The sequence below is a fragment of the Nyctibius grandis genome, chromosome 1, assembly GCF_013368605.1.
Source record: "Nyctibius grandis isolate bNycGra1 chromosome 1, bNycGra1.pri, whole genome shotgun sequence".
NCBI classification, from domain to species: Eukaryota; Metazoa; Chordata; class Aves; order Nyctibiiformes; family Nyctibiidae; genus Nyctibius; species Nyctibius grandis.
The window spans coordinates 80,048,592-80,067,665 of record NC_090658.1 but is presented as its reverse complement, the minus strand read 5'-3'; the positions used below and the strand labels follow the sequence as shown (position 1 = coordinate 80,067,665).

Below are 19,074 nucleotides of genomic sequence, written 5' to 3'. Positions count from 1 at the left end.
ATTTTCTTATTGTTTTGCTGATTATCGCTCATTTGGCTAATAAGTTCTACTTAATCTTTCACATCCATCCTTTCTTTAAGAAGAAGTGTAACTCATGAAGACTGCTGACAACCTATAGAAATTCAGCCATCAGTTTAAGGGCAGTAACAGCCCAGAGTGATGCTTTACATGCCAGTCCCAAGGGTGCCTGCCTGCATTAATCATGTTGAGCGAAGCTGCTAATGCTGCAAAGGCCGACGCGCTCCTCAGCCTGCCAAGCAAGACAGTGGGCTCAGAGAGGTGGAGGCATTCCCACAGGCATTTCTTGAAACTCAGTTAGGTCTGGCTGGGGAAGGAGGTGTTTGTTGGTGTGAGAGAAAAGGCCGTGACAGCAGGTGGGTGGGAAGACAGTGTGGCTGACCTGTGTCGCAGCAGAGCTGAGCTGGTTGGCCATGCTAGATGCGAGAAGATGATGTGCTTGGGACCACTGGCCCTGTGCTCCTAATGGCTTGCAACCGGCGCTTGAGCAAGGCGAGAGCTCTCCCCAGATCCTTAGACTTTGCCTGCTTGCTTTTTTTTTATTAAAGTATTGAAACTGCCTGAAACAACTAAAGTGGCTTTTGATCCAGCTATGAGTGCTTAGAAGTAGAAAAGAGGCACATATATTGCTTTTAAGGGTATGCACATCCACCCACCTGTTGGGAACAGTTCAAAAATACAACTGGCTTGGCTGCAGTCTGAAGCGAGAGCTAGGAATGGAATAGCAAGCCAAGTAATTTGTACAAGCAATGTCTAAAGCAGCAGCTAATGGAGAAGCGGCTGACATGCATGTTCTGGCTCTTTAGTGCTTGTTCTGAGGAAATGGCCTCACACCCTCGGCACAGCAGAACTGCCTAACTACCCTCACCAGCAAGACTTGAAAGAGAAAAATTAGCTATAATTGCAATATTACTGCAGTAATGTTTGTCTCCTAATTGCCTTTCAGTGAAAAAAAAAACATGCAGTGAGGAATTTTTGTTATAAGTGTTACTTACATGCAAAATGAATCCACTAACTGCCTTCCCTGTAAAAAACAGAACATAAATATCATGGTGTGGACAGTCCTGTCGCACCTACCAGTGTCATATCAAATCAGATAGCACCACTGACTGTATACATCAGATATACATACATGAAAGCTGTTTCAGCATACTGAATGTAAGGACATCATTGCCACCATGGAGTCTATAAATACTGCCTTGGTATTATCTGCCCTCTCAGCTGTAATGTCCAGAGTAGGGGAGGTGGAGGGAAAGGGTGAGGCACAGAGCTGAATGGGAAGGATTCTTGCTCAGGAAATTCTGTAGTTCTGGGTTTTTTTTTTCCTACTCTCAGAAGAAAATACGAGGTTACAAATTCTTCAGGAAAATACAATCAAATGCAAAAATCTTCTTGGAACAAAAATGTTCCATTTCCCAAATGTCAAAATGATGTTTTGACATTACCAAAAGCTGTAGTTTCAGTTAAATAGAATTTTATGTTAGAAAGTGACATGCTTTTATGAAGAGTTTTGATTTTGACAAAGTGGGATTTTCCAGAATTGAAGCCATCTGATAAATTCTAACCAGCTCTGACTACTAATATACTACAGCCAGGGGGGTTTCTAAGTGGAGGAATTAAAATCACCTTTTGAAAAAAAGAGAGGTTAACTAAGTTCAAAATTATGGGGGGATAAAAGAAAAAGATTGTTTGAGGACTCTCTGAAGGTGACATTACTAATACAGCAAGATTTTTACATATTTTGGGGATCTTTGTGGGGAAAAGATTTTTAAAAAATCTAAGAGTGAAAAATGAACTATACAGGTTTGATGTTGATGTGAAGTCACCTCTGTCTCAGCCAGACAGACAGCTGAACAGATTTCCATTCTTTACAGCATGGACACAAAGAGAGGCAGGTGGGTGTTACGTTCCAAGCATCGGCATATTTAGGGTTCAGTATATTACATCACTTGATAGTAGAGGACTTTTCATTTAACACACTTGTTCAGCTATTCCTATTAAAGGTGTTTCAGCATGCAGACAGGATTTGCTGAAAGCTGGTCAGTCCTGTAAAGATCCAATCCTGCGAATGTAGGTAGGCAACTTTTTTAATTAGGGGGAGTAGTCCTCAAGAGTTTAGTGAAAGTCTTGTGGGGTATGGTTTCTCATCTTGTTAAGGATTTTCAGGACTAGGTCTTGAATGGGCATCTTTTTGTAGGAGTTCTAGTCTAGCAACATGCATGAAGTTGTATTTTATTCTGTGAGGTATTTTTGGTAATATTCTGTTCTGCATAAACAGGGTCAGACGGTATGCCGACTTGCATATTATCAGGACCCTGTTTCCCAATTCAGTTGAGGCTAGCTCTAAAATAACCTGCAATGACTTACAAATACTTGCTACCTCTCCTTGTCACACACTAAGGTTTTAAACTGTATGTATGTGTCCCTTCATCATCCTCCTTTGTGAAGGATGAAAACAAGGGCATCCCCACACCACAGATTACTTCCTCAGCCTGAGACCTGTCCTTCTCCCACCTGGCTACGTGGAATATCAATGAGCACCTTTTGGATTTGTGTAAGAGGCGGAAGAGCATTGTTCTTAATCCACTTGAGATGGAAAGCCCAGCACATCTACATATGGGCTGAAAGGTGTGGCGCAATCAGGAGCCGACCCTACAGCATCCACCCTGGACCTGGCCATTGCTGCGAAGTGCGGAGATGTGCCCTACATCGCCAGCTCCTCGTGGGGAACGCTCCCACCCAGCTCCCTCACTTTTTGAAAAGCAAACAGAAACAAAACCAGAAATTCCACTTTTTCTTAGAGTGCCACAAACTGTGCACCAGACAGAAACGGCTCAGGGAAGGGAGCTGACAGCTGAGCATGCCAGACACCGTGGGAGCCATCCACCCCCTCTTCGGCGTAACGGGAAACATCCTGTCAGAGACACTCTCTGCGTTTGGGCTTTTCTTGAATTAATTATCTGAAACAGTGACGGGCTTATCCTGCTGGGAGCCTGCGATGCCTAGTCGGTATTTATAGATGTGCTTGATGGGAGAGTCGTGATGGTCAAAGCTCATCAGACAGAAAGCACCATGGCATCAGAGCTCCAGCCTCAAGTCTATTAGGGCTGCTCCCTCTAGTGGGAAAAAGTACTTCAGCTGCAAAAAAACCTTTTTTCTCCTATTTTCTTTTTTTTTTTTTAAACTTTCTTTTTTCCTTCCCCCCCCCCCCCGCCTTTTTTTTTAAAGTGAAGGATTCAAGTTTTCCAGATAGTGCAAGACATGGGGCAGTTCCCATCAGACAATAAGTGACCAAACTCCGCGATTTTCCAGCCCTTGAGCATTGGTGGTGGAGCTGGAGCCCAGCCGATGCAGGTCAGCGGTTACCCCTCCGAGGCAGACCCATGACAAGTGAGGGACTCTTGGTTAGTCTTCCAGCAGTCCTCAGTATATGCCATAGCTGTGTTTGGTTTTGATTTCCCACTTCTGATTACAAAAATAGGACTTACTATAATCATAGTAATATTAATGATACAAAATAATTATTGTAATTGTATACTTTTTGGCAAATTATTAACACAAAGCAGCCCAAAAGACCCCATTGGATTAAAAAAAAGTGACGATGCACAAATGTTAAAAAAAGACAAAGTCTTTGTTAAAAAAGAAGGAAAAACAATCTGCAACTGAATGCATTTCTGTAAGGCAACATGTTACCTTTAGTTTTCCGTCTAGATTTAGGTCAGGTTCTGTTGTTGTTCAAGATATTGTTAGAACTTGGCTTGCTTGAGCTTATCAATGTGGTAACACAGTTTCAGCGCAGGTCCCAGTTTCAGCCCCAGGTATTTCATGATCATGTCACTTTTCAGCAGCAACAAAGCATTGCCATCAATCTCCTGGTTTCAAAAGAGAGAAAGAGAATCAAAATGTGTTAACCCCCATCCGGTGCTGTGTCCTGACACATTAAACATGGAGAACCAGAAATAGCATGTCTTTTAGAGTCAAGCTAGATGAAATGTCATGCATTTTGAAATTTTATTTAAAAAATTGAAATCTGAGGTGTGATAGAAGGAAACTCTAAAGGAGGGGTTAATCAAATAGTACTTTTTATTCTTCAAGGAACTGTAAGGTTTGTCTAGGTTTTCAATTATTTTGCCATTAAAACATGAGGATTTAAAAAAAAATTAGGGTTGCTCTAAGCTGAATTCTGAGAAAAGCCAGTCAACCTTGAAAGGAGGGAGGGAGGGAGGGAGAGAGGGAGAGGGATGTGGCCTCATGAACTGCTAATAGTGCACCTCTGAATCTCAGTTCCAGCTTTGTCCCTGGTTATCTGCATGTTTCGCATATCCTCAGTGCACTTATATCCAGTGAGATAGAGATATATATGTGTGTGTTTCTTTTTCTTAAATTAAAGATAGTAGTAACTTTCTTATTTTATTGCATTTATTAATAGAATTTGTTCAAATTTCATTTAACCATCATGTAAGTGAAGGAAATTTGGGAACCACCAATTTCAGGTTTTTTATCCCAGACCTGTTGTCTCGAAAGCCTTTTGAAGTCACAAAGTGAGCACAAAGTAGGTTGGGTGGATGGAGACACAGACTCTGTTTCACTATGGACTGTAAAACATAGAAGCTCTCAGCTACACTGTACTTCCTTAGATCCTGAGCCTGTCTGGTTTTTCCTGACTATATTAGTGGATCTGCTAAAAAATACTACCCCTCCCCACAGTCTCCACCACACTTACATACTCGGACCATCGGCGCTAAAACATAACGAGTGCTCTGTGTATGTGCATAGATACACACATATACACACCTCCTAATGCTGTACAGTATTCTGGTTTTGCTGCTCAGATCTTTCCTCTGCCATCCATTACCTACTAATTAAGCAATACTATGGATCCTAATCATTATTGTTCCATTCAGTAGGTGATTTAGCTGATGAGCAGTTAAGGTCACTTTCTGATTAACTCAATCAATTAATGTTCTTCATTTTGCAACCCCCACTCTATCCATAATAGAAACTCTCTTCACCTTCCCCCTCACCTTCCCATTATTTTAAGGAAGCTAAGGGAAAGTAAGAATAAGTATTACATGTAATTTATATTTGCATAAGAAAGAAAAACAAACTCCTGGAACTGTGGTGCCATAGGGTAAAAACACTGTCAAGGGTTTGGTGCAGAGGCAGCTGTTTCTAAATGTTGAGTTCAGCATTTTATTATTTGCTTTATTATTACCGTGTAGGGGTCAAAATTAAACTCCATGACAAGAGTATGCCAGAGGGAGCATTCATATCCAATTAAATATCCCATAATAGCCATGTCCCTGTGCACATTGTTGGCTTGACTTCTCTGCAGTATTATTGTGTCAGCCCTTTTAAAAATAATTTTAAAAAGAAGGATTCTATAGCATGGTCTCCGAATCTGCAATAGCCCCACCAGAAGATCTTGAACCAGATCTGGAGCTGGTAAAATTCAGTGCTGTCAGTGCAATTCGCTTGTTTCACGTGAGTTGAGGTCTGGCCCACTGCAAGTCAGAATATTGGAGGAGATCATTGACATGTTCCTGCGAGGAGATGGACACAGCAAATGTATGAGCTGTGAGGTCATGATACAGTGGGGATAAACATACAGCTTCCACCTGAAAGAATGAGTATTACTGTGTGCCAGCTTCTTGCAGCCCTTGTTCTGAAGATGCTGTTAAAAAAGCAGCATAGCCCCTAAACAAGCCCTGTGCCGTGCAAAGAAGAATTGCACCCAGTGGTGGATGTCCCCCAGGATGAGGCTTTTAATGTGAAAGACGAAAGTCCCCATCTTCATGGGTGTTTAAGCACCTAATTCTGAGTAGAATCAAAGACTTCAGGATCTGTATACTGCTTGGGATAAATACATATATCCCTTCTTTTGTATTCTGCGATCTCATGAACAGACACCAACCCCGGTAAGGCCACCATGTGCAACAGGAGTGCAGTGAGTGGCAACTCGGTGGTCAGTGCTCAAACACTCGAGATGAAGGTCTAGAGAAAGATGCATGCTCACAAGTCTGATGTCTAGCAGTAGGCAGAGACAGGTTGCTATTTGAATAAATTGGATTAATTATGTTAAACTCAGAGGTTTTTTTCTCCTTTGTACATGCATTTGCCAATCACTGGCCATAATTAAACTGTCAGAAGATAACATTGCTTTGGTCCCTTCCAGCTTGAGTTTTCTACCTGCTAATTCACTGTGTAACTCTTTCCCCTCCTTCATTTCCCTTCCCCCAGTCTTTCTTGCTGAGAGAGCACTGCACAGGGCTTTCATGCAGTGCCACTACGAGGTCCCTGCCAGCCCGTCAGCTCCTTTGCATGAGAAGCAACTTGGGTGTCTTGGAAAGAAGAAAAGCTTCTGCTCCTGGTGGGAAGAGCAGAGACAGACCCAGATCATCCTGCAACACCTGTTGCAGCAGTGGAGGATGAGGGCTGCACCTCCTTACTGCACGCTGAGAGAGCCAGCTCCGGCGGCTGCGGTCAACACGCAAATGGCTTAATATACCAGTGGGAAAGCACACTGCCCATGTGCAGGACACCTCCCCCGGCCTTTTCTTCCTGCCACCCTCTTCCTCCCAGTGTCATAGCTCAGATGAGCTTATTGCCAATGCAATGATTTCAGGTGATAGCTGGGCCTTGTCAATGACTGTAAGTGCTTCTAAGTAAATTATGCACCTGCTTCATAGAAAGATTGAACATACAAGAAGATATGGCTAAGGTTAATGGACTAATCACTCGTCTCTCACCCCTGGGGTCTCCATACTAATCCAGATGAGATTTGAAGGCTGAAAAATTGCAGGGACATATATAACTCGAAGGCGTAATTGAATTGAGTTGTGTGGCAACCTTAGCCAGGTTCTCACACCTACGGCATATTTTACAAGGAACCCGATGATAAGTAGAGCCCATCGGTGCGGGGTGTTTCACAAAGGATGACAGGGACAGTCTTTAGTGGCAATTTAGCTTGGTCTCTTTGGTCACAGAGCAGCTGCAGTATCGTGGTGTGCTCCAGCGCAGCTGGCCCGTGACTGCCTGGAGCATGTCAGTGCCCTGTTGCTAGATAAAAGCATGCTGTGCCATCCTTTGCTACAAGTGGAAACTAGACAAAAATGGTGCTTTTGCACTGTACATATTTACAATATGAACTTTAAACATTTACTTTTCTTTGGGATGTACCTGTAAACCTCTCAGACCATGTCAGTTCTCTCTCCCTGATGCACAAACCCTTCTGATAGTCTCAAAAATTCATGCTAAAGCAAGTTCCTTTAATCCTGAAGGTGTTTTGTTTATCTGCCTGGTTACCCACATGGCCAAGGTAGGCCATGTTTTCATTATCATCTTATAAGGCAGATCTGCCTTCTTTGCAGAAGGCGGGGAAAGTAGGCTGGCACCTGACCCATAATCGCAGGTTTGGTCCTAGCACCACTGTGCCTGCTCTGTTCTCATCCCACCAGCCTGTCTGCAGAATGGCAGATGGCCTCAATACTTGCCTAGGGTGGGCAGACATCAAGGCCTCTGTTCATTTTCATTTTCATCTGCTCCTCAGCCACCTCCTCTCCTGAGTATCTGGAAACCCTGCATCCAAGGTGTAGCTGGAAGTCCATCAGTTGTCTCCCTCAGCTCTTCTCTGCAGCTCCACATTCCCACCCATCCCTGCTGGCCCACGGGCAAGGAGTGGGACCTGGCTATCAAGCCCTCTCATTTCATTTGCAACTTAAGGCACTGATGAGGAGTCAGGGATGGAAGCTTTTCTTGTTTAGACCTAGGTCCAGGCACTTACATCCAGAGCTATGACTTCCAGCTGAACACGAGTCACTTTTAGGGTAAAATCCATTTTCATAGCCAGACTGAATTGATCAAGGAGGGATGGAGGAGGAGGAGAAGGCTGAAGACACTATTAGATGCATTAATGCCAACTCTGTATACAGCAGCAGAACAAGAAACTCCAGATCAGATGTGTGTTTATAGTCTTCCCCTTAACTAATTTGAGATAATATCATTTCTACCACTGGAGATTGCCTGGCAAAAACAACTCTCATATTCTCCAGTGAGTCAGCAGGTCTGTTAAATTTGGTTATGTACTTACATAATACCAAGGGGAAAAAGATTAAAAGCTTGGCTGTTTTGGGTTTCTCCTGCTAAATATCTAGAGACACATAAAAAATGCTCTTCAGAGAAGAATCATAGGTATACTGGGAAAAAAATTGTCATTGAGATGAGACTTTTTTCTGCCAATGTGACAATGAAAAATGATCACCAGATTCTCTGTGCTTTCTCTTAGGCTCGGCATAGAAACAATTTATGCTGGCATAGTTGGAAACAAATAGTGAGCACTTTCTAAAGACATTGTTAGGGTCTCCCCGTTGAAGGATAGGAGGGAATAGAATAGAATAGAATAGAATAGAATAGAATAGAATAGAATAGAATAGAATAGAATAGAATACTATTTCAGTTGGAAAGGACCTACAATGATCATCTAGTCTAACTGCCTGAGCAATTCAGGGCTGACCAAAAGTTAAACCATGTTTTTAAGGGCATTGTCCAAATGCCTCTTAAACACTGACAGGCTTGGGGCATCAACCACCTCTCTAGGAAACCTGTTCCAGTGTTTGACCACCTTCTTGGGTGACAAATGAACATTTCTTCAGCCCAAATGCCCCAGCGGTGCTAAACAGCTTGCAGGGCCCTGTGTTCAACCTGACTGAGCACAAACACTGCCTATAGCAGCCAAAGGCAGCTGAGGGGGTGTGTGTGACGTGTGCTGGCTGTCTCTTGGGACTGCCCATGCACTTGGCTTTAATTACCCAGAAATGCTAAGGGCAGTCTTCTACATACGTGTTTTCTGAAGAGCTCCACGTGAGGACCTAAAGCGTGAGGGTCTGCATCCTTCACAAACCAAACCACGTCATCCACTGTCCAGGTCAAAGGATTCTTGCTTGATGGCCGAGACGTGTCTTGTCGTTCTGGTGAAGGACTTGAGGCTATCGATACAAAAAAGCCCACAACAGCACATTAAAATGGCACGCAGTGGCTTCCTTGGTTTGTGAGCGCGCAGGGGTACGGCAGCCTCACTGCGGCGTTGGATGTTGGATCTGTGTGTGCGAGTATCAGCCTGAGATGGTGGGGTGGGGAGAGAAGGGGACTTGGAGCAGTTTCCAATCTGCCTGCTTATCAGGAGACATGATCCCAGCTGGCGAATTGCGTTAAAAAACATGAAACCCTCAGGTTCCTGCTGGGGAAGGAAAAATGTGCCAGCTGCCAGGCTCTTAAACTGAGCTGCCCCTGCTGTCTGATCTGCAAGCAGCGGGGACCTTGGCTCAAGAAGACACCACCTTCCCACCTGGAGAGAAAACACTTCAGCACTAAACAAAGGAGTTTGCCATTGAATGTGAAGGCTAGAGGATAAAATCAGGATTTAGCAAATAGGGGTTTTTTTCTTAGCATTCAGGTATTCAGACTTATCTTAGAGCTTAAAGGAAGGTTTCTAGTCCATATCCTCCTAATCTTAGGCTCTCACGAAGCTGACGGTCCCCAATGAATGCCTATTTGGAAAGCTCCTAAAACAGGCGAAGATGAACATTGCACTTGTGACTTTTTAATGGTATAAGCCCTGGATGATTTAAGGTCACTTCGGCTTGCTGTAGCTTTAAATCAAATGAATAAAGGCCCATTGGAATGAAAGTGCATTTATGTTTTTATTCTTAGTCTCCGCAGAATTATAAATCTCAGCCTCCATGTGAATATAATTTGCACCCCACTTATGCTGCTTCACTGTTACAAGAACTATATTATGCTAGGTTATGGGAAAGCTCTTTAAATATGTTTATATCCACACCAAGCAAACTTTGCCTTAGCAGGCAGCAGCACACAGATGTATAAAATGTTACTCGCCCAGACCTGCTCAACTCTTTATGTTAAGGCCCAGTTTTTAATGAGAGAGGTGCAAATGGTAAGCCAGCAAACACTACAGAAGACAAAAAAGGAACAGAAGAGTGCAAGTAGAGGGAGACCACAGGTACCTAAACTGGAGCCTAGAGAAGCTCCATGTAGCCAAGAGGGCAATCAGAGCTGCTGAGGAGAGAAGAGCTGAGCTCTCCAGAGAAATACTGAGCTCATAGAGACAGATGAAATGTATGAGAATCCCCATGTGTGACTCAAAACACGATCCCAATGCGGGTGAGCAAATGCAGTGGGCTGGGTTTGTAGCTTGTGTAGATTGTCATTCCATTGACTTCAATAGCGCTGTGCTGATTTATATTAGCTGAGGCTCTGCCCATATATGCCCAATAATGGCTTTATGTGCATATTGGTCCTTTTTTTCTTGACGCCATGCTCCTCTTATGGTATAATGTAATGAGGGTGTATTTTGCAGTTACAAAGGATGAACTTCAGAAAGCGACAGTGCTATGAATGTGCAAATCTGGTCGATGGGCTTCATAATGAGATGTGATGTAAATATCATGATAATTACACTCTCATTTGCTAAGTCACTGTTCTGGATATAAAGGACAAGGAATAGCTGCAAGTCCTCTTAATTAGACAGTGAGGATTGGTGTTCGTATGGACTCAGGCAACCCTGGGCTCCACTCACAGAATAAATGCAATACACAACGGTACAGACACCATCTGGAACCTTTGGCATGAAATGATGAAGACAAAGAGTGCAAAATGAGCAGGATAATCTTGGCCAACCCCTGGATCATCAGTAACATCGAGTAACTTTGTCAGGGACAAGTAGGAGTACTGAGACTTGTCTTGGAGGCAGAGGGGTGAGTATTTCTCCCCTACCTGATCTGCCAGTGGTCTGGGTACCAGCTGATGTGTGGAGATATTGGGCACCTCGGCACCTCAAACCAAAGGGCAGGGAGAAAACCAGGCTTTTGCAAACCAGCCAGAAAATAGAGGGGACAAGAGAAAGGTTTGGACATGTCTAAAGGGTTGCAGGAGTTTCTATAGCACTGCCATAATGTGGTCGAGGGAGATGTGACACTCCTGAGGATCACATTTTTTCCCTTAGATTTGTATGAATGTAAGGAAAGCCCAGGGGGCTTAGCCTGTGATTCACACCGGGCACAGAGAGAGCAGCCCCCAGCCCAGTGACTCCTGCCTGCAACCTGCTGCTTCCAGAAATGCCAGGAAAGTGCAAAGGGGAACAGAAGGCCCCAAGAGTGGCTGGGAGCCTTCACAGGTATTGGAAATATCTGTAGTAAAAGGAAGGGGGATGAGAAGAAAAGGTTGAAATGACAGGGGAATTCTATTCACTTCTTCACAATCTGGCAATCAATAGCAAATAGACAAATATATAAATGACCTTTCTAAAGAGACCACATGGCTAGAAATCTTCCAGGCCCTAGCGGGTGAAGATAACCCTTTCAGATCCCTACCTGAGGTATAATATTATAATATAAAAACAAGACTCATGTTTAGATGTTAACTTTTCAAAGATTGTTTCATCTTTATCTACCTACCTAGAGACAAGTCCTGGATTCTCTGCGGCTTTTTCATGAATTAAGATGTGTTATTTTACATGTGTGTGAGGGGCTAGCTTTAAATGTTGTTAGTAAAACTGGGATACCACTAGCTTGCAGTCAAATATCTTGAACACAATTTCTAGCTGGTGAGTCTGGAAACGATCAGTTTTTCCATATCTTTAAAAATGTATTTTGTTGTTTAATTTACTCTGGCTTTTAAACGTTGTAGTTTACACATTTAAGTATAATCTCTCTAACTACAAAAGAAAAGAAATCATTTCACATCTACACAAAGGCATGAGCTTTGTTTCAATAGCATCACTTTGCTGAAAGATTATATAAAGCACAGAAGTGATTGATGGCAGCAGGGCAAGTACTATACATTTTTTCCTATCTGAAGGTATTCACACTTAACCTAAGAATTAGATAAATGAGGAAGTCTCATGTCTCCCGGGTATCCTATGCCATCCTGTCATCAGAATTAATCAAGATGATAATGAATACTCAGATTACAAAGAGATGGGAGTGCTCGCGACCAATAATTATTTTTAGAGATCGTAATCTAGGTCAAATCCAATTTCCTGTTTTTGACAAATGGCAAAAATTTGTCAAATTAATGGAATGGGATATGGAAATTTAGGTAATCAGAGGGAAGCACTTCCCCCTCCTGCCTGAAGCAGTGTTGGGGAAGGAGTGTGAAGAGGTTCCTCTGCAGGGGAAGGTCTCGGGGCATCCCAGTCGAGACAGTTGCCTGCGCAGAAATGGCTGGAGATACCAGGTCAGTGGCCAAAGCCGAGCAAAGCCGATGGAAAGATGTGTCCTGGCTTGGTCTGAGCTCTCACCCCCACGCAGGCTTTTCTCTGCCCCCACACCTCTGGCCTCGAGACCTTCCTGAGCAGGAGGATGGAGAGAGAGAAAGCCAACAGCCGAATGGCTGCAGAGGCATGACAAGGAAATCTGATGCTAAAATGGAGTTAAACCTGAAAAAGAAGGAAAGATAAATAACAGACTCCCTAAATATGTTCTTGGCAAACAAACAGAGCCCAGAGGGAGTGCGGTCATTGATAGATAAGAGTAGAAAGGGAGTGACAGATGAACTTTAATATTGCTGCAGGCCTAAATGATTTCTTTGCCTCAGGGGAGAAGGGTGGGAATGAAATTTTAAAAGGTTCTCTCTGATTGCACTGGAGCAGATAATAAGGAGCAGCAGATCTACTGCAACTAAGCAGAAGCAGCAGGCCCTCAAAGGCACAGAGAAACGGGAATTATTTTAAAAAACAAACCACCTCCCACTATAAACAAGGACAGGAGAAAGGTTTTGTAGAAGACACTTTTCTAAAAGTCTAGGGCACAGCAAGCAGGAGAAGAGGAGAGGGATCAGAAAAGCAGGCGTGTGCGAGAACAGGATATTTATAGGTGCGGGGTAGGGTTTGATGAGCCACAATCAGCAGAGAGCTCTGGAAAGAAGATAGGGCTTAGCATGTCAACTTGCACTGGCAGGCGCATGCAGGAGATGCCGTGCACCACCTGGCTGGTGGCCTCAGCCCCATGGCGCAGCAGGACAGAGCCCTCGTCCCACCAGCATGGCTACTCCCGCTCCCGGTGTGGCACACACCACATGGGGATGCAACATCGCAGATGCTCCTCCGCCCACTGCAAGATCAGCCCAGCATCCAGCTGCATGAGATGTGGCCGTGGGCTGGAGTTACATATTTATTTGTGCTTTTCTTGCTTTGCCACTCTTTTGCAAGGGTAAAAAAAAAGGCAGCTCACGGAAAGCATTGAAACTTTCAGGCTGTAAGTGTCCTCAAAAATTAAGAGTCAGGCTGTGTGTGCTAAGTGGTACCCAGTGCTGAGCCCCACAATGGCATCAGCATCTCCTTTGCCACTGCCCTGGGGAGGTGCTGGATCCAGCCCCCACAGGGTGCTTGCAGCATTATTCTGGTAAAAGAGAAACTTCAAAACCTGCACCCCCAAACGTTTTCAGGAAATAAATGTATTAGCAAGCAGGATTGCCTCTTTAGCAAAGGTCCTCAGGTGATAATAATTAATTGCTAATATTGGATAATAAAATCTACATAAAAATAACAAGCCAGAGGGCAAGGTTAAGGTTATTATGTTGTGGTTGAACACGCAATTCTTCATACTTGGAATAAAGGCTATATTTGTTATGTAAGCAGGCTTGGAAAGGTTTATGATGTCCTTGATTATTCCTTCCCTGATTTAAGAGCTTCAATTTGGCAAATGATGGCAGGAAAGTGTATGTTTATCTGTTAGCAGCCCCAGTTGGCTTTCTGAAATGAGTTGGGTTTTTTTTGAATTTTTTAGCATAATCATGGAGAATTAGGCATCAAGCTTCCAATCGCATTAATGAGAGCTTTGAGGTTTAATCTCATCCATTCCGCTTGAAAGAGATGTTCTGCTATGCACTGAGATATGTTTTATGGTTATGTTTTTTTGCATTATATTTGCCCACCACGATAAATAAGGCAAGCTATTTTTCAAAAATATCCACAAGTAAAGAGGATTGGGTTGAGGTTTCAGAGAGAAATTCTTCCTCTTTTTAATGAGTCCTGCCCATCCCTGCCTTGTAAGTATGCAGACTGAGAAAGATAATAAGAGACTGGCATGCTCCACTTACTCATCTGTGCTCACTTATGATTCAGCAGCATATAAATTATCCCTAGAAAGAGGAAAAATACACGCAGGAGCATCTCAGTGAGAGCGCAGATTCCAAAGACCTTTGCAAGAGAGATTTTGTGAAGACAGTAATGAAACTCTAGTGTGGCTGCACTAAGGGAATTGCAGAAAGGTGTATTTTAAAAGTCTGGGATTTAAAAGCCAGTAAAAGTGGAAGCAGCATGGTGGGTGAAAGTATGATAGCTGTGAAGAAATACAGTCGCTAATTTTAAGGAGGAACGGGCAATGCTTTGTAGGACTCAATGGTGGGAATTCCAGTGTTACAGAGCTGATGCTATTGCAAACGGAGCAGGAGATGAAACCAGGCTGTGACTGGAAAGAGCACGGTGTCTTTAATGCTAGAGGTGATATCGTAATGAATCTGCGGGCACCTTGACTTCATGGATGTCACTGTGTTTCTCATCACAGCCACTGAAAAGTGCCTGGTCATGTCTGAGAGCAAATGGCTCTCCTCTGTGTCCGAGGACCCAGCTCCTGCCGTGGATTGCGGCAGACTCTGCTGGAGGCTCCAGAAAGCAGCTGAGGGGATCAGAGGAAATGCAATGGATGGTGGTGGCACAAACGTGCACTAGCTATTTGGGCTGCTGTACCATGGTGCACGTTGGTAGAGCACAGGGGATTGCTGTTTGTCCTGTTGGAGATCTTGACAGCAAACCCATCTCTGTATGGGTTTGTGGGTACCTTTATGGTGGACTCTAATCTACGATGGATGATACTGGGACTAATAAATTGTTGGTAATTATAAATAAGCAATATCAACAATTCAATAACTGTTTTTGTGACGTTAACTGCATAACTGCCAGTTTTAGGGAGCAGCTGTTGAGCTGGTCAAATGACCCAAAGGTCCCAGAGGAGCTAGTCTATGCAAGTGTCAAATGCATGTCACATAAAAAATGCTAAACAGTTTTGGGATGAGTCCTCTTATCCCAAAGTATCATATGTAACAGCCTAGTCACTTGTAGCTGCTTCAAAGGTATCCATGTATCATGGGTGCCTGATCCAAAAGTAATCTCTTCCTCTTTGCTCCTCAAAGTGCTTTAATATGTTTCAAGCTAGAGAAATATAGGAACCTGCAAAGCCTATTGCATGGCCACTCTATGAATTTTCTGTTGGTTCAGTTCTGGAAAAAAGACATGCCATCTTTTAGGCTTTCATTTTGTAAAGACTACAAATTTTGTGGGAATTCATGATAAGCGAGATGGCACTGTCTCCTGAAGCTTAGGTTCCTGCTCAGGACCATGCTGAGTTTTCACAAGACATTGTCTGAGACTGGGAAACAGTGACATTCACAGTCAGAAACAAGAAGGGAAAGTAATGCAGCTGAGCAAGCTTAAGGAGGACATTCACAGTCAGAAACAAGAAGGGAAAGTAATGCAGCTGAGCAAGCTTAAGGAGCTCTGATGTTAAGCTTCAGTCCCTTGAACATAGATTCAAACCCCTGATAACACAGCTTTTCTCCACACAACACATTTTTAAGCATGGGAACACTACCACAGTATTTTGTGGATGCTGAAAATGTGCAAAGTATTCAATAATCCACTGGGTGATTCGGGGAAGAAAAACCTATGAAGTGTTACTAAATAGGAATCCACCACTTCTGGTTCAGGAAGTCCTTGAGCCACAAATTTCTGAAGATGGAGAGGGTAGTGGGGAAGCATGACAGTCTCTACACTTCTCTCTTTCCTGGAGATGTGCTGCTGTCTCATGATGGAGACAGGATGCACGGGTAGGCAGAACTTTGCTCTGAGCTGCTCTGACCCTTCCTGTGTACTACAAAGAGACAACGACTGATCTCGAGCAGAATGATAAAGATTTTCAAAGCAAGCAAGTAACAGCATTGTTAAATCTTGGCTCCTCGCAGCTGCCAACTAAAAAGCTTGACGAAAGGGTCCCAGTTCTGCTCGGAGGCTTTAAGGAAGCAGTGGGAGAGGGGAAAATGAATCCTGTGCACAGAGAGCTTCTTGTCCTCCCAGCACCTGATTATGCCGGCCCAAGAGGCACTGAAGAAGATCTGAAACATTTCCTTTTCTTCGTAACTGAGGCCCCCAGTTCTTAGTGATAACCTTTTACAAGTTGTTTGCAGTAGTGCATTTCTATACTTTCCACTTTGATTTGAGTGAAGCTGACTCTGGAAGTAAAGAAAAAAATAATGATGAGAACCAAACGCCTATCTGTGCTCTGTGTGATAGAGTAACACAGGGTTAATCCAGGGAAACAAGTGTGTGAAAATAATAGCGAAGTGAGTGAAGGTTTTGGGTAGGTATTGAAAATTTAGGAAGGCAAACTTAGATAAACGAAGAAATACAAGGATAAATACTGGTAATATGTATTTTGGAAGCATAATGTTCTAAAACATTAAATAGTGAAAGTTCAGGAACAAGAAATAATACAGGCGTTGGGGAGGTGAGGGATGTGAAGGAATTATGCAAAGATCTGCGGCTACGGGAAACAGGCTCTGGAGTGGCTACCAAGCAAGAATATGCAGAATCACTTGCAGTTTCCAGGGGAAATGCAGGGGCAGAAAGACAGTGTAATGAGCTAATGGTACACAAAGGGACTAGAGGAACCAGCAAGGCTTCTGCAAATATATCAAGGTTTTAAAAAAAAATTGTACTAGAGTGACAGTAGATTCCATTAATAAATGAGGAAGGGAAAGAAATTAATGGCTTAGAAATGGCTGAAACGCTCAACTCCTTTGTTAGATCTGTCTTCAAGATGAAAAATGCATAAATGAAGTTTGAATAATTAGTAAGGGGTGAAGACACTGTTGGAATCACTACTGGTAAAGACCTGTTAACTGGAAACCTGGAAAATGCAAAGAAAGACAAAGTTAATGGAAGTTCAGGGAATTAGCTAACCTGTTTGATGAATCCAAGTCATTTCCAGAGACAAAAAAATCATGGCTAATAGCAAATATAGCTAATGGGCAGAGTGACCGATCCAGCAAACATAAATCCTAGCAGGGTAACTGGACAAAAACACAGCGAGAGGGAAGAAGAAAGGTTATTGCATGCAGTGGTTCCCATGGCATCCCTTGAATTTGCAGATAAACTTCTTGTGACTTTGCTTCCTGAAGGATAAAAGAGCTCTGAGCAGTGAGCTGGATGATTTCTAAAAATATGTTTTGCTGGGAAGCCTTTTTCAAGCAAAATCTGGCTTGGTTCATGATTAAGAGGGCAGGATGGGCCACGCAGCTAGGAAGCAAAACCTTTTGCTAAAATACTTTGAGGTAGGCACTAATATTTGGGTTTGCTCTGCATCATATCTTGTACAGAGCTGGTGTCACACAAATAACGGCTACCTGTTTGTAGGCAGTATCAATCCTTGAGAGGAATGCTTTATATATTAATATTTATATCTGTAAGTCGATAATAACAGTTGTGATTGCCACACAATTATACATAATACATATGTTTACATAATTAATAACAGCATTAGAAAACATTCACCTTCTTACTTAATGAAGAACAGATTGATTTTGTGTTTACATAGATTATTATTTCTCCTTCTAAATGGAAGCATGAGTGGTCTGGATGGATGTCAACCGAGACCTGCCTCATTAATTTTCCTGGGAATTTGGGAGTGAGTTAAGACTCCAGCATGGCACCAGCATAGCAACACACATTGCTAAATGGAAGATGTTATATTACCACTTCTGTTTCCTTCAAGATAGGTCCCATTCCTCGTTGAGCTAGAGGTCTGATGCCGCAGGCCAGTAGACAAGGACCCCCCTGAAGACATCTGGGCAGGACGGTGGCTACAGGAGGAAGAGGAGCCTCCAGCAGGACGTCCGTCTGCAGGACTCTGCCGCGTGACATACATGGAGCCCATACAACTAAGGGCAGAATCAGCAGGATCCACGCTGTACCGCTTCATGTTCACAGGATCAGTGAGGTAGTCCTCAGGTATGACTGTTTCTGCTCAGGAAGCCAAGATGCAAAAGAAACATCAGTAAAACAGAACCAATTTTAATGCAGCCCTTGAAAAAAATTATATATATATTTTTGCCAAGATTCCCTTTTTTTTTGGCAAAAAGTTAGTTTCCAACTTTCTGTACAGACAGCTGGCTCCAGGAGGGATCCTTGCTGAGAATTAATAAATAATGAAGGGAAGCACAACCCCTCTGAACTCAATAGAGTCACAACAGGGAAACTATGGCTTGATGTGACTCATCCATGTCAGCTTATGGCAATATTCTCCATGAAGTCCTGGGCCACTGACTGGCGGGTCCCATTTGCCTCATGGTTCTCCTTGAATACCACCAAGACTGGATGATTGTGCAGCTATTGTTTGCTCTGCCTTTCATTTAAAAACTTGAAAGTTGAAAGGAAGAAGGCAGAGGAGTTCAACAGGACAAGCAGTTTGTGGGGTTCATAATGCCTGGCAAGCCAGTAGGAGGGAGTGAAGGTGATAAACCAAAGCATTCTGGCTGCAATTATCAAAATTAATCAGAAAATATCCTCAGCTGCAGACGTCCATCAGGCCCAGTATCCCACAAGGAGAAGAGGCTTGATGGCTGACGAGCATGCCCAAGGTTTATCACGGGCAGAAATATGTGAGTGAGTCACTTGGACCCAGCTCAGGTTAAGACATGTGTGCTGGCATCATGGATGACTGTAAACCATTGCTCTGGTTCCTCTCCTCTTGCACACCGTGTAGCAGCTAAATACCTTGCTTTTCAGACTCCTCCCAATAAACCAAATTTTACACTTACAGACCTATTTTAGAGATTTTTTTTCCCCTTTGCTTGGGGGTCTAATGCACAGGCTTGAGGCAGGTCTAGCCCCAGGTTTTGAAGTACCCAGGCTTTTTTTGACAGTTCCCCTCAGATCTAGGTCCTGGTCTGTCTTGCTTCTGGTCTGAACCGAGATCTCCATCCTGG

The 19,074-nt window shown here is 43.3% G+C and overlaps 1 protein-coding gene across 1 annotated transcript in view; it reads right to left on the bottom strand.

Moving 5' to 3' along the window:
- Positions 1-3,764: 3,764 nt before the first annotated feature.
- SCML4 (Scm polycomb group protein like 4) overlaps positions 3,765-19,074 on the bottom strand; it is a 48,250-nt gene continuing 32,940 nt past the window's right edge. Inside the window, exons 5-7 of the mRNA XM_068414221.1 lie at positions 17,843-18,109; positions 8,857-9,002; positions 3,765-3,890 (exon numbers count right to left, since the gene is read on the bottom strand). Coding sequence (XP_068270322.1) covers positions 3,765-3,890; positions 8,857-9,002; positions 17,843-18,109 — 539 coding nt within the window. The remainder of the gene's footprint in view (positions 3,891-8,856; positions 9,003-17,842; positions 18,110-19,074) is intronic.